The 15239-nt window shown below is 35.1% G+C and overlaps 1 protein-coding gene and 1 pseudogene across 2 annotated transcripts; one reads left to right on the top strand and one right to left on the bottom strand.

Annotated features, from left to right (window-relative positions):
- Positions 1-504: 504 nt before the first annotated feature.
- On the top strand, positions 505-9740 carry LOC147391245 (ribosome biogenesis protein BRX1 homolog 2-like). Its single transcript, XM_086458515.1, has 10 exons — positions 505-657; positions 762-989; positions 3879-4081; positions 4155-4296; positions 5072-5150; positions 5413-5537; positions 7057-7158; positions 8515-8583; positions 8668-8766; positions 9291-9740. Exons 3-10 carry the CDS (start codon positions 3891-3893, stop codon positions 9420-9422), a joined length of 939 nt encoding a protein of 312 aa, XP_086314641.1. The 5' UTR covers positions 505-657; positions 762-989; positions 3879-3890; the 3' UTR covers positions 9423-9740.
- A 2764-nt stretch (positions 9741-12504) lies between these two features.
- On the bottom strand, positions 12505-14760 carry LOC147391244 (uncharacterized; annotated as a pseudogene). The gene is made up of 4 exons (XR_015182950.1): positions 14702-14760; positions 13192-13432; positions 12965-13086; positions 12505-12719 (listed from the first exon to the last, which is right to left on the bottom strand). The product of XR_015182950.1 is annotated as an uncharacterized LOC147391244 (transcript).
- Between the last annotated feature and the right edge of the window lie 479 nt (positions 14761-15239).

Here is a 15239-nt window from a genome sequence, read left to right as displayed (position 1 = left end):
AGGAAAGGGTTTCTCTTTGATAATTTAATCATGTTTCCCATCTTGTTGGCTATTTGATTTTTATCATTGAGTTTTAATTTTAAATATTTTTAATTTTTAAATTTGGGAGTTTATCATTTTGAAAAATCATAATATCTATGGTCATGTTGTTGGCAATTGATTTTACATGAGTCGGATCCACATGGTACGAGTCAATTAGTCAAACCTAGACCCAAAGCCCAATATCGGATTCGGTTTGACCCGTCCAATGCCATAGGATCCGAAATCCTACTTCGCTTCTCGTAAGGTTAGGGTCAAATTCTCAGTGAAGGTCTGTAGGGTTTAACACTGTGTTTGGATTGAGGGAAGGGAAGGGAAAAGAAAATATGCTATTTTCTCTTCCTTTCTCCTGTTTGGATTGTTAAGTGAGGAGGGAAGAGAAACAAAATGAAGGGAAGAGAGGGGAAAAACTCAAAATTTTTGTTCCCCCAAAAATAGAGAGAGAGAGGAGGGAAGGGAAAAGACCATATTTTCTATTTCAAAATTGTCCAAAATTTTTAAAAGAAATAGCTATTGACAGGCCGTTTATTACTACTTACACCCCAAGTAATAAAAGAGATTTCAGAAACCCTAGAGGTGTACAGATTACAGAACGAAGGAGGCCGAACTCGAACTCGAGTAGGAGACGACCTCTCTCTCTCATTCTTCTGATTTTCTTCTAGAGATTTTGAAGTTCTGATTCTTTACCTTATTGGATATATGGGTTTTTTTTATATTTTCAGGGGACTGCAGATGCTGTGGGAAGATGCTTATGGGTATTGGAAGAGCATCCCGTAATTGAGTTTCTAGTCCTTCCTGGTCACCATCTCTATAGTGGAGCAGATATCACGGTTGCTGCTGTTTCTGCTACAGAGAATCGAGATCCATGTTTCAGGTTTCTAAAAGTAAATTCTGAAAATCAAGTTCTTGAATTCAGAGAGAAGCCAGAGGAGGAACCACTGAATCCTACTGTAAGTTTCCCACTTTGTTCTCTGATGTAATGTGTCCTATTTTATGTTTAGTCTCCTATTCTCTTTTTAGCTTTTGTTTCTGTTAATTGGAGTGTTGATAAAGCGAAGGAGGAGTACGTACATAACACATAATTGGGACTTTTAATTTGTTGACAAAAAACAGAGGAAATTAAAAAAAAAACTGTGATAGTTACGAGTTTATAGCCATTTACTTAGTAGACTCGAAGGAAAGTTACTGCCTCAAGCTTTCCACAATGTACGAAGCGTAGAGATCCCTGCAACACAAAACAGTCCAAATAAGATAAGTACCCAGAAATCACATGGAAACTATCACGAACATAGTATCAGGAAATTAACCAACATGCTTTTAAGCGGTATTGTTCACTAATGGACGATCAATCACTAAGGAGTTTTGGAGCTGGGCCAAAAGTTATAAGATAGTGGGCTGAACTAACTTGCATTCGGAGTACCTTTAGGAGCATTACTTTCAAAGTACCGATAATTAAAATGTAATGTTGGTGCAAAAGGGTTCTTCGGATGCAAAACCTGAAAATTCGCCATTTCTAATGATTGAGGCAACTGGATTCTCCTTGAGATGTATTTTCAAATAGAATTCCTTTTGGGTGTCATGGATTGATCCAATGCTGTGTTTTTACAGTTTCCATTAAGTTGTAGCAGAAGGATTTTTTCATTCTCTCTCGAGTTTTAAGATATTTTCTCCATGCTCCATAGCTTTCATTTGTGTACTATCTATGTTTGTAACTGAGTATCCTTTACTCAATAAAATAAGATGAAGTTTAGTAGACTTTATCGATGTAGAATGATTTAGGATTCCTTATATTGGATCCTTAACTGGTAGCCGGAACCGTAATTTTGTTAAATTCAATACTAGGATATGTTCACTAAAATTTGAAATGATGCAACTTCACTTTATTGAGATGATTCTTAATATTGAAAGATTTAGATTCAATTTCATTGATAAGATGGTGAGGTAACATAAAGTTTTGGGTCTCAGATTTAGTCATGAAAGTCACTATAGTTTATATTTATATAGCCCTCTTGTCACGTATAGATTCCTAAAACCAAATCAATCCAAAAAAAAATAAAATAATAGACCAAAGTTAATTATTTCAAAAGTAAGGGTGGGGTGTTGCTTACACACCCTATTTGTTTGTCGGGAAATATAGTGGGGACCACTATATCTAATGGTTGATAACAGAATCTAATTAAGCATACTGTGCTTTTCCTCCCTCTTGTAAAAATTCCCTATGGTAGCTAATATCTTGATTTCTGAAAGTAGGATGGAATCTCATATTGTGTCTCTTTTATTGCTTGGGAGAGTATTGTGGCTATCTTACTACTCATTAAAATACTATATAGAGGTGGTAAGTGGTGACATTGTGATGCTTCAAGTAACCCAATTGTCCTATATTAGAATGATTTATATATATTAACAAAAAGATACTTTCTTTTCCTTATGTGGACACAAGTTCCATTTGGTTCAGTTTCACTTCTATACCACCATGTGTTCTGGAGGAGCCGATGATCCAAAATTGTGAATACTTCTAAAAATAATTTTTTTTTCTTTTAACTATGTTGCACGATTGAGTTTGTTTTTATCTTGAGGAAACTAATGTGATTTCTTCAATTTGTTTCAGCCCCGAACAATAAAACCCGAAGAAAAGAGTTTTTCTAGTTACAATTCTCAATTAAAAATACAGCACCCCTTGTGTTGGCCAAACCATTTAATGCACTTTTTTTTTCAGTTGCATGGTTCAATAATTTTTATAGAGGATCCGAGTGAATCTTCTGAACTTCAAACATCTTCCTCGCCTTTTTGAAGTAAATGGAATCAAAACACCTCTTCAGATGAGCCATCAAGAACATGACATCATTGTCTCCATTTAAGAACAATCGAAGTGTACTAAGAAGAGGTTCAAAGAAGTAATCGTGGTAAACAACATCAGAACCTAAGATAACATCAAACACTTCTCCAATTGATCCCACATCTTTAACCTCTCCCCATATAAGAGATTTGACATTGACAATCACACCCTTCAATCCAACTGCATTGGCATTTACGATTGCATTGAATTGAAGGTTGTAGAGGACGTGAGGGAGATCGGTGAGAGTGACATTGGCATCGAGGATAGCTACAACAACAATGCCATAGTCGACTTTTTATTGCTTTCTTCTCCTCAAGAGGTAAATTAGGGCTGGTTTGGTTCTTTAGTAAAAAAAAACTCGAAAATTGGAAATGGGTGGGTTTTATCAATGTCAAGTTCACAACTTTTTATTTGAAAAAAATGATGAACTTGATGGTAATTAAAAAAGCATCGAGTTCACCAGTAAACAAAAAGTGAACTTGTCAATAAATAGTAGTGAGTTCGACATTAAAAAAAATCCTTCTACGAGGGTCCCTTAAGTAATTTTTCCTAAATAAAGAAATTTACTATTAATTTTAAGTGCAATGGTTATTTGTAGACTATGAAGGGTATAATAGTCATTTGGACTAAAAATAATTTCTTAGTATGATATTTGGTTGAAAGATAAATATTTATCATATTCTTTATAAATGGGTTTAGGTGTTTATATTTTGTATTATTGTACAAATAGAACTTTGTTCTTTAGACTATGAAGGGTATAATAGTCATTTAACAAGAATAATTTCTCTTCTCTTCTCTTATGAATTCTAACCAAACAGGAGAAACTTGATTGTTTCTCTTCTCTTCTCTTTCAATCCAAACAGGGTGAAGAGAAACTAGTCTTCTCTTCTCTTCCCTTCCCTCAATGAGTTTCTCTTCCCTTCTCTTCCCTCAATCCAAACACAGCGTAAATGATATCTTAAATTTATTTTCTTCTTTGTTATTTATGTTGAATTTGCATCAGAATCTGCAAACAATGGTGAAGAAGCGAAAGCACAGTGAGACTAAAGCTTCAGTACCTTCGAAGAAAGACGAAAGTGCCCCAGAGAGACCCAAACGGACGCTTTTGGGTTGGAAAGAGAAGGTTAATGAGAAAGAGAACGATTCCCCTGTTTTTAGGAACAAAGAGAAGGTTTTGGTCACTTGTTCGCGTCGCATTATTTACAGGTAATTTTAATTTGTTTTTAACATTTGTTTTATATTATTTTTATTGATTGTGTATGATTTTAATGATTTACAGGTACCGACATTTGATGTTGAATGTGGTATCGCTCTTGCCTCATTGCAAGAAAGACAACAAGGTTGAGTCGAAAGAAAGCAAAGGCGCGACTCTAAATGAGTTAGTTGAGCTTAAGAACTGCTCATCGTGCCTGTTTTTTGAGGTAATATTCGCGTTTAAAAAATACTATTTGTGATTGATGCTTAGATATGATGTTTAGTGAGATAATGTAATTAAAGTTCTCTTCTTGAGATGTTTCACAAGTGACAATACCATGGTAACAAAATTTGGATTCGGTATTTATTTGGCTAGGGCTGGGTTTGATTAATTTGGATAAATTTGGGAATGTTTCATTAAAAAAATCGGAAATATTAATGATGTTTTTAGGTTTCTTACCTAAATCCCTCATCTTTGACCTCCCAAATCCTATGTTGTTCTTGAAATTTAAATGATGAAGAAAATACAATTTTGATAGTGAAAGATAATTTTTTTTAAAATCTTATTCCAAGATTAACCAATAAATTATTGATTAATTCGTCAATTTATTCGGCTAGTCATAATCAGAGAATTTTACAAAATTTTGAAAAAATTCGGAGAATTTTGTGGCTATGGACAATACAATACTTAAACCATGATTTGGGTTTCTTTTCTATGAAATATGTTGTTTGATCCACCTAAATATACACGTTGCATGTATTTCTCATTGGTGAAAACTGCCGTCTGGTTCATCTAAGAGATGGTCTTTTGTCTCTCTATGCTAATTAATGGGTTTTGAATTTAGTTTTACTTCTTTACGAAAAGGGTGTACTATCCTATATGTTATTTTGGTCACTTGGGTTTTTCTGTTTGTGTAGGAATCAAGTCAGAATATTTTGTTTTGTTTATATCGAACTTCTCTTCTTGATGTTATATATGGTTCTTTTTTCCCTCTATTTCAGTGCAGGAAGCAGAAAGATCTTTACCTTTGGATGTCCAAGTGCCCTAATGGACCATCTGTGAAATTTTTAGTTAATGCTGGTAATTTTTTTCTCTCTCGTGGTTTCTCATACTATGAAACTGACCTCAGTAGTTCAGATAAGGTATAGATGGTGATGAATTTGACTTATTATGAAGATTACATAATGAGGTTTTCCTTGTTGATGTGCATTTCCTTCATGTTATTTAGGATTTTTCATTTTATGTTTTTTCTATTTTATTAAATTATTTAAATATGTTTCACCTTGTTATTTAAAGTTTTGCTTGCCAATATGCTTGATTCTGATTGTATTGTTCTTTTCAGTGCACACAATGGAAGAATTGAAGCTTACTGGAAATCATCTGAGAGGGTCACGGCCGATTTTAACGTTCTCCACCAATTTCGATAAAGATCCTCATTGGAAGCTTTTGAAAGAGATAATAACGCAGGTACTTTCAATTTCTCGTTCTTTTTTCTTCTTTTTTTCTTTCTTTCTTGGTTGGTTGAATCACAATCATTTTTCCGGTTAGCCAGTCTAATACTGAGCTAATAAGTATGTGATTGACTTAGAATGAGCAAAATTGAAAAAAAGAAAGATACAAAATAGACATACAAGCGGTCTTATCTAAGAATTATAGAAAATTTGGTGGGACCACTGAGATAGTCTCACACTAAAAACATACCATCGCAGGACAAACCTTTAATTCTTTAAAGATTAGGGACCTAAAGACCAAAGCATTGATCTTTATTATTTAGTAACATACAAACAATCCTAGGGTTCCTCCTTGCCTTCCAAAGTCCTAATTCATCTCTATTACCAAATGCCACAACATGGCAAATGGTAGTAGAGACCAGGTGATCTTAATCCTACCACAAGAGGAAAAAGTGTAATGAAGACCTTAATTTGTTCCTTGCATAATCCAACAAATTTCAAAAAGCTCGAAGAAATGACCACATGTAGCTCTTGAATATTGGCAGTGAAGAAGTTATTCATTGCCTCCAACTCCCCTTCCACATGATGTCATATTCTAGAATGATCTTGGCGTTAAACATACGATGTTTTTTGGAGACCTAAACAAAGAAAAAGTCAATAACAATGGTAGAATGATGAGATTCTACTTATCAAAAAAAAAAAAAAATGATGAGATTCAATAGTGTATTAGAACAAAGGCTATAAATTCTATAGGCATTGATACTACAGCACTGTGATTTTTAACTAATATTCTTCAGTCCAATATCCAGTCTTACAATGTTACAAAGAGATTATCCCCTTGAAAATGATAGTCTAGATTAGATTTTTTAGGATCATCACATCAGTCTGACCTTTGACTTGGTGAATCTTCTAGCCTGCCTTGGGTCTTGACTCGACTGTTTGTGCGGCACATGGATGTGTAAGTTTATAGAAGATAAGAATTTCATCTTCTCAAGGAAGCCCCTGGTAGCCTCATTAGAAAATAGTTGCTTAATAAATATCTGAGCTTATTAGAAATCGTTTGCCAATCAATTGAATTGGCAGTTTTTAATTTCGTAACTTATTTGGGTATGGACACGATATTTTATGACCTCCTAGGTTAAAGATACCATTGCCACAGATGAAGCAAGAGCTATCTCGATGGTCAGGCAAATAACGCCAATGTTTAGAGAGGTCTTCAAATTGGATGTTTATGGTCATCCTTTGGTCAATTTTTGAGATGCTAATTAGTTGTTGGTCTTCTTATCTCAGCATGTACACCGTACTGTACTGGTATGCTACCGGTATCTTTATTGATGGGTTTCTTTAATCTTTTTTTTATATAATGAAATTCACACTTTTGGCATGGTTCATTTTGAGTTGCATTATGGCTGTCAAATTGATAGCACTACTTTATCTTTATAGATTAGTTTATCAGCTTATGTAAAACATCTAGCATCGGTTTTTCGACTTTTCAACTACCATCGATGGATTGTTACATTCATTTATTTTGGCAGATATTTGGAATTCCCAAGGATCACAGAAAAGCTAAACCTTATCATGACCACATATTCGTTTTCTCTATTGTTGATGCTCACATATGGTTCCGGAATTACCAGGTACATGTTTGCATTTCATTTGGGATCATTTTGTTCGATGATCTCTTTATAATACGGTGATGTATTTCACTTTAGTTATTATTTTATTTGCATTGCAAAATTCATTTTAGGGTAAATATATGGTGGTTTAAGCACTGACATGGTGCATCTCGTATTCCACATGTTTCACATGCTCTACTTGTGTACCAATGAGGAGCCTGGGTGCCTATAGCTGCAAATTGCACCAATAGTGATTAGTTTAATTTCTAAGGGTGTCTTCGATGACCCATATTTGGCTTAAGAATACATGTGCACCACAGGCATTCATCATCATCATCAAAGCCTTATCATAAAACTTGAGGCTCGGTGAAGAAATGTTGCTCTTGCATCCAATTCTGTCTAAAACCGTGTCCTCTATTAATTATATGTTAATTCTGATCTTTGAGTCTCTCTTTTAGAACCTTCATCCTGGGCATACTGGGTCTGTAATCAACTCACCCTACATAAAAGACAGACCTTCAACTGGGACTGTAATCAACTCACCCTACATAAATCTGGTTGCATGTGAAGTTGGTGTAAGAGTTTAGATGATTTCAGATTTGAGTGTACCATGAGAGGAGCAATATGCAGTCATCAGTAGGGGTGCAACTTGGTTCGGTTTAGGGCCAAATTGGAACCGAACCAACATCTATCCGTAAAAGCAAATTGATTAATCTATCCATAAAAAAGTCATTAATCTATGTTCCTAACTCCTAAAATGTAGTAACTCATTAAGGGTTCGGTTCTCCGTTTGGTTTGGTTCCGTACAAACCTTGAACCGAGAACTGAACAAAATTGATCGGTTCTCTAGTTTCTCAACACAGAACCAAACTTCAACTTGTTCCAAACCAGCCCAAAGCTATTGGTTTGGTTCAGTTCTCGGTTTGAACCGGTCCAAGTTGCACTCCTAGTCATCAATACATGAACTGACTCAAAGCATCTGTTAGTTTACATTATGTAACACCAGGATACAACCTTAGTATTCTTTGGGATAGTATGTGTTGTTTCTAGTACAAGAACCAGCCAGATCATATGATACCAGACTTGCATTCTTTTGGATGATTACAAGGTATATAAAAGGTTAGGTTAATTTAATTAATATTTAGACCATATGATAGGTGATTTTGGGATACAAGATCTCTGGGCAGGACCATGGTTCATGTGTAATGTAGACTGTGTACAGACATGCTATTATACTAAAAAAAAAAAAAAAAAAAATTAATACAAGGTGGACAGTTCCTTTCTGAATACTGGCCTCTTTTAGATGTTGTATGATGTTGAAAGCTACTCTTCTTATTGCAAAATGGCTTATAACATATATATTACTGTCTTCGGCAGATTTCTGTTCCTCACAATGAAACAGATAAAGTGGACCGTGGCGGTCTGGACAAAATGACCCTTGTGGAGGTTTGTAACACTTTTAAGTTTCAGGACCTTTTTCCTGCACTTGCATCAAAAACATTGACAAATTTGTGTACTGTTTGTGGATAGGTTGGTCCAAGGTTTTGCTTAAACCCAATAAAGATATTTGGCGGCAGCTTTGGAGGCCCAACATTGTATGAGAACCCATTTTACATATCTCCGAACCAGGTTAGAAAATTATTGTTTGTTTGGCGTGTTGTGCTTCTAAAACTATATTTCAATAGACAAATGATGGGGAACCACAAACCTTCAATCAAAACTCTGCCTTCACCCGTATACCTATCAAAAGATAATAAATAAAAAAAGAAAAAAAAAAGGAAAAAAGTAGGGGGAGTCTCCTCACACAATGAGACATTCTCGGTCATCCATCACAATTGTGTGGTGATGACCATCTAATTCTTAACTAGTCTTACCGTGGAATATTTTTGCTGTATTTCTTTTCTTGACTGCATCCAGAACCTCACAATAGTTTGGAAAGTTAAGTTCCTTCGAATCAAAACCCTCCTTTACCCTGATACCTAATAAAAAGAAAGAAAGAATGTTAGGTTCATTTGTCTTGGGTCTACTTTCGGCCCTAGAGATATTCTTGCTCAGATCCCATTGATTTGGGTTCCTAATCCCATGTATGTGTGTCATGTGTCTAACCAGCAAGGATTACATCATGTAATTATTCTTCTTTTTGAGACTTTCAGATTCGAGCATTAGAGAAGAGGAAAAAGGCTGGTAAGTATGCGAAGAAGATCAAGGCCAAGACAAGGAGGAAGATGCATGAGCAATCAAATCCACTGAAGCCCGACGAATTTGCAGGTCTCTGGAAGGAATGATGAACCAACCAACCATTTGATGGTGTTTGTTTCAATGGGACTTAAAAATTCCTTGATCGCAAAAGAGATTTTAAACCTTGCTCAGAAAATTTCTACTGAATTCTACGACTTTGGAAGATCTAGAACAATGATATCATCATATGGTTACTACATTATTTAACAAATATCGTATACTTTTTCAAATTGATTAAGCCACATTTTTGTCCTTTTCAGGTTTTATAAGAACTCTCCAGTTTCCCCTCATAAGGGAGCTTATTGTATTATTTTTATTGTAGACCAACTTAAGGATTGAATGTTTTATATTTTATTGCAAAACAACTTTGAGGTGGTGGTCTTGGTCTACTTTATACTTTGGAGTACTGGTTTGGGTGGATAAGGAGGGGTTTCTCAATTGCAGATTAGTCTGTTGGCGGGGTTTCAAGAAGATTCCTCCACCTCATACTTCTAGAACTTTGGGAGGGTTTTAAGCAGGAGTGCAAGTTGATAAAAGGATTAATGACGGGATTCAAAGATTATTTGAGAAAAAAGGCTATAAATTCTATAGGTGTTAAGTGAAGTCAAGGTGAGGGCCTTGGTGCGCATCGGGCATGCCTTGAGGTGGGGCAGACCGAAGGTGCCTTGACACGTTTGAGTTTGAAGGCAGTGTAAGTGTGGTATACGAAGGCATACACCTCATTAAAGCTGTTCAAAAAAGGAAAAAAAAAAAACTCACCCAGCATAAATCTGATTGCATGTGATGTAGGTGTAGGTGCTATATTTGACGAGTCGTCTCAAAGGCATGGTTTGTTTTAATTCCTAAGACATTTTTTAGAGTCTCACCCAAGATGACTCAAATAAATCGGATATCTCATTCAAGCCGACTTGGTCTCGTTCAGTCGAAACAAGTTTTAATACCATGCTTGCAATAAAAATAGTGACAAATATACCTTGTGTACTGTATGTGGTTAATGGAAAGGTTGGTCCAAGGTTTTGCTTAAACCCAGCAAAGATATTTGGTGGAAGCTTTGGATGCCCAACATTGTATGCGAACCTGTTTTACTTATCTCCTAACCAGGTCAGAAGGTTAGTGTTTTTGGCTCCGTTGTGCTTCTAAAATGATATTTTAATAGACAAATCATGTCTACAACGAAGATGGGGGAACCACGAACCTGCGATCAAAACTCCGCCTTATATACCTATCAAAAGAAAAAAAAAAAAAAAAAAACACTTAAGGGGACTCCAAATTCCTGATCACAATGACCCTGTACGCTTTAGAAATGCAGATTTTGTAGAGTTCATGTTTTTGAAGTACTCTAATTTCCTCTATGATACTTTTATTTTATTTTTTTGTAGACCAACTTAAGGATTGAATGTATTGTAGTTTAAATATTCAAATACTAACTAAATTACTGAGAAGAAATGAGAAACACCTTGGTAGAGAATAACTTGGCAGTATTATACATTTAAGTAGGAAGTTAAGGCTTTGTTTGGATTGAGAGAAGTGGAAAGAAGAGAAACTCATTAACGCTGTGTTTGGATTGAAAGAAATGGAGTTCTTTCCATTTCTCCTGTTTGGATTGTTAAGTAGGAAGAGGAGAGAAAAAAAAATGTGAGTTTTCTTTCTCTCCAAAAGTGGAGAGAAATGAAGAGAAATCTTTTTAAAATATTTTATAATACCAACTCTACCCCTAAATCTCTTTTAAGATATTTTAAAATTTCAAAATTGTCCAAAGTTCTCTCTAGTCAATCCAAACATGGTGGAGAGAAATTTAAATTTCTCTTCTCTTCTCTTATTTAAATTTCTCTTCTCTTTTCTTCATTTCTCTCAATCCAAACATAACATAAAAGAGAAGAGAAGAGAAGAGAAATTTAATTTCTCTCCACCATGTTTGGATTGACAAGAGAGAACTTGAGACAATTTTGAAATTTAAAAATATCTTAAAAGAGATTTAGGGGCAGAGTTGGAATTAAAAAATATTTTTAGAGGATTTCTCTCCTCTTCTCATTACTTTTGGAGAGAAAGAAAACTCATTTTTTTCTCTCTTCTCTCCAATTCCTTTCTATTGTCTTCCCACTTAACAATCCAAATAAGAAAAATAGAGAGACTCATTTCTTCTCTTCTCTTCTTTTCTCTCAATCCAAACACAACGTAAGAGTTTATTGTAGAGGTTCCCTTTGAAATTACCTAATAATAGTGTACTACCCTTCAAGTGGTGTTATACTGCCGCACCTACTTTTTAATGCTTGACAAGTAATGAAAATTATATAGGAAGATAGTTGTATGGTTAAGGAGATGAATTTTTGTCATTTTTTCTTAATCGCAATACGAGAGGCTCCCCTTTTTTTAGGATGATTTACACATTGTCCCCCACGCTTTGGTGAATATTAGAGATATGCCCCCATATTTTGAAACTAATGACATCCCCCTTTATTTTCCTTCCGAAAATCCGTCAGTCTTCTTCAACTTGTAAAATTTTTAACAATCATCTTCATCCTTATGATTTTATTTACTTCAACTTGCAATTTAAAGGCAAGATAAGATAGGGTTTTTACAGTAAATTCAAAATGATGAGATTTTAAGTTGAAAAATCCCTTCAACATGTAAAATTTTTAACAATCATCTTCATCCTTATGATTTTATTTACTTCAACCAATAGGATTTTTACGGTAAGTTTAAAATGATGAGATGTTAGATTGAAAAATCTTGGTCTCGTTATTTTTATAATGTAAAAAGGTAAAAAATGATGGATTGAAAACAAAAGTTGAATAGATTTAATTTACTCAAGTTTGGCCAATGGAATGTCGATAATCCAAATTCATATTCAAATAAATAAGTATCATTTGAAATTTTCATAATCAGATTTGAATTTCAATAATATCTCATCCAAGATAGAAACAGAGTTAAATGGATTATATCGTCCGAGATGAGTTCTCATCCATGGATTAGACATCAAACTGAGTTTTGAATATCGATTATAATTTGATGAGTTTTGAAAATGTTGTTGATCAATTTTATGTTAGAGCAAAAGATGTGCAAAATTTCACATTATAGAGAGAGATGTTAAAAAAAAAAATTCTACTTTATTTATGTATAGTTCCCAAAAGCACAAACATGAAGCTAAATGGGAAAAACAACACAATGGAATTTATTTATTTATTTTAAGTAATGGTCCAATTGGTTTCATTTCCTACACGTGGCATACTGTTGATCCTTGAGTAAACATCAACCTTGAAGTTGGCCCCACACATGCATTGCTTTCATCTTGTTGATTGGGTGCTCATAGCTCATCACCCCTCCTTCACTGTGAAACATACAACCTGCACCACCCAATCAATCATATATCAACCTTCATAATCTATCAATATCATCAATCAGATTGATCGAATAACATGGCCACATCTTGGGCCTAAGTAGTGGGCCTGTAATTTTTTGTGACCAACCAAAATATGTTGCTAGATAGCAGGAAACTAAGAACAGGAGTTAGATAGCTATCAAACTCCCAGTAGTACAGTGTTCTAAATCGTATTTTTATACACTTGTCACCAAAATACCCTTTACATACCAGTAGGGAAAGGCGCGAAGGATTTGGCACAGCTTCCTTTAATGACCTCCAAATCGTCAGAAATTACAACCGAACCATCAGATGCAAGACCCTCAAAACAGTTTAACCCCTCCATCCGATCCCTGCCACCACACCGAAACATACATTAACATCAAAATGACAAAAATGCCCTCAAATCATAAATTTTATGTTTGGCAGCTTAAGAGGGAGAAGAGAAGACAACGTACCAGAGCAACAAAGATGGTTCTAGCCTTGTTATCATAGATGATGAAAGCAAAGCTACCATCGAGATCCTTAACTACCTGATCAACTGGGTATGGACCCCGGTCTCGAAGGGTTCGATACGCTTCGATCACCAACATTGCCTCATTGGTCCCTTTTGAGAGACCATACTGCTTGATAAGGGGGCATAGGTTGTTCAAGCTCCCCAAGAACAAGCAATACATTTCATCCAAATCACAGAACAACCTTCAAAAAAAAAAAAATCTTAATTGTAAATCACCCTTTTATATTTTTATACATGAGTAACAAGATTTCAAATCATTTGCTTGTAAGGGGTATTTTGATCATAATACTACTAATAAGTGGGCTTGGCCTGATCTATTTTCTAGTTTCCAAAGCTTCATAATAGTACCAATTATTGGGGGAAAAAGAGGGGTGTCAGGTGATGTTGATCTCTAGTTAAATCCTTTTATAAAACTTCAGATCGATTGTTTGCTAGGGTATTTTGGTCATAAAATACTAATCAGTTGGCCCCTGGCCTGTTTTTTTATCCTTGTTTATAAGCCCAAATGGGTTTCTTGTTAGAGGGTATTTTGGTCTTAATGCTACTATAATTCCTATTTTCTTAAGCCCAATTTTCAAATGGGCTACACTTAACGCACCTATTAATTTACCATAGACCTTTGAGTAATAGTTTTCGGAACGATTCCGGTTCAATACAGTGATCTAATTCGAATCAAACGAGTCAAACCTTCCCAAACAATTCCTCAGATATCACAGAAAAAAAAAACCTTTTTTGTGGCTTTAATCAAGTGTTTAAAAATTGATGGTCATTGAACTCCTAAAGTTAAACAATTGGTTGAAACTGCATTGATGATGTGGTACACCTTATCTAATTTTTTTTTTTTTAAATCTCATCTAAACCATGAAAACCATGAATAAACATTGCCAAATTTATCTGAATTAATCGAACCAAGCCCTAGCCAAATAAATACCAAATCCAAATTTTGTTACCATGGTATTGTCACTTGTGAAACATCTGAATTTTTTTTTCTTCATGTCTCATGTGGAACAATATGTTGACTTTGACTTTCCTCCATATGTTATAAATGTATCAGGCCATGAAAAACCCTTCCAATTGTTGGAAGTTTTGACCGACCCTTGCGGCAGGCCTTGGAATCACAAGATAGTTCCTGACCGCAAGATGGATGCGTCTTGCATGTAAATGCATTATTCCCCTAATAAAGGATCGTCAAGTTCTTGTAGTGCATAACATGTTCAACAGGGTCTTTTGTTCTTTCAAAGGAATTGAACTTGGGCATATGGAATTTCCTTGATGGCTTAGAATTTTGAATTGCATCTATGAATGGTGATATTCTCAAATCCTTGACGATTGAATGAACGAGGCGATCGACGTGCCTTCCTCTAATAATGGCATCCTCTCTACACCTTAACAGATCTTTCACCTCCCCCCAAAGTTAATGAGTTGGGTGGCATGTTTTGTTCGTTATTGACCTGATTTCCTTCAAATCATATTTTAGGGTCATAATTCCTAGTTCGATATCTAGCATCATCGTTCGTTGTCCCCTTTGTCATCTGGTGCTCATACTTTCTGTTGTCACAATTGCTCATTCTCCTTTCTAAGGGCTTGAATTTCCTCTTATTGCCATTCTAGACTCTACTACAATTCAACCTTCATCTGTGTTAGTAGACGTTAAACATTATGCATGTTATTCTGATCTCTCTACACATCCTGGGCTGTAGGGGCTTGGTCTCCTACTATCATCTATGTTGCCCCCTTTATTTCAGCTCTTGTTACACCCTTCAGGGTGTTGTTCCTAGTGTTCGCCATGTGTATGTCATGTTCCTTGTTCTGTTTCCATGGACGACACCAATTATAAAGTTATTTTTGTGATTACCTCAAGATTCTTGAACTCCCGATTGGATAACCTGAAACTCCTTGAGATCTTCTATATATTCTATTCCACAGAGCCTCCGATGCCTAAGTTAATTCTAGAGAAATTTTTAGCAAAGTTTTTAAGTTAGAATTGTG

This window comes from Akebia trifoliata, chromosome 11, assembly GCF_017979445.1.
Source record: "Akebia trifoliata isolate Shusen 1 chromosome 11, ASM1797944v1, whole genome shotgun sequence".
NCBI lineage: Eukaryota > Viridiplantae > Streptophyta > Magnoliopsida > Ranunculales > Lardizabalaceae > Akebia > Akebia trifoliata.
The sequence above is the reverse complement of the archived record's forward strand: the minus strand, read 5'-3'. Positions and strand labels throughout refer to the sequence as shown.

Excerpts from the sequence above, each read along its gene's own strand:
- LOC147391245 (XM_086458515.1), top strand. The coding sequence starts at position 3,891 with ATGGTGAAGAAGCGAAAGCACAGTGAGACTAAAGCTTCAGTACCTTCG. Across the intron at positions 5,538-7,056 it reads TGAAAGAGATAATAACGCAG|ATATTTGGAATTCCCAAGGA; the intron begins GTACTTTCAATT and ends TTATTTTGGCAG. Across the intron at positions 8,584-8,667 it reads ACAAAATGACCCTTGTGGAG|GTTGGTCCAAGGTTTTGCTT; the intron begins GTTTGTAACACT and ends GTTTGTGGATAG.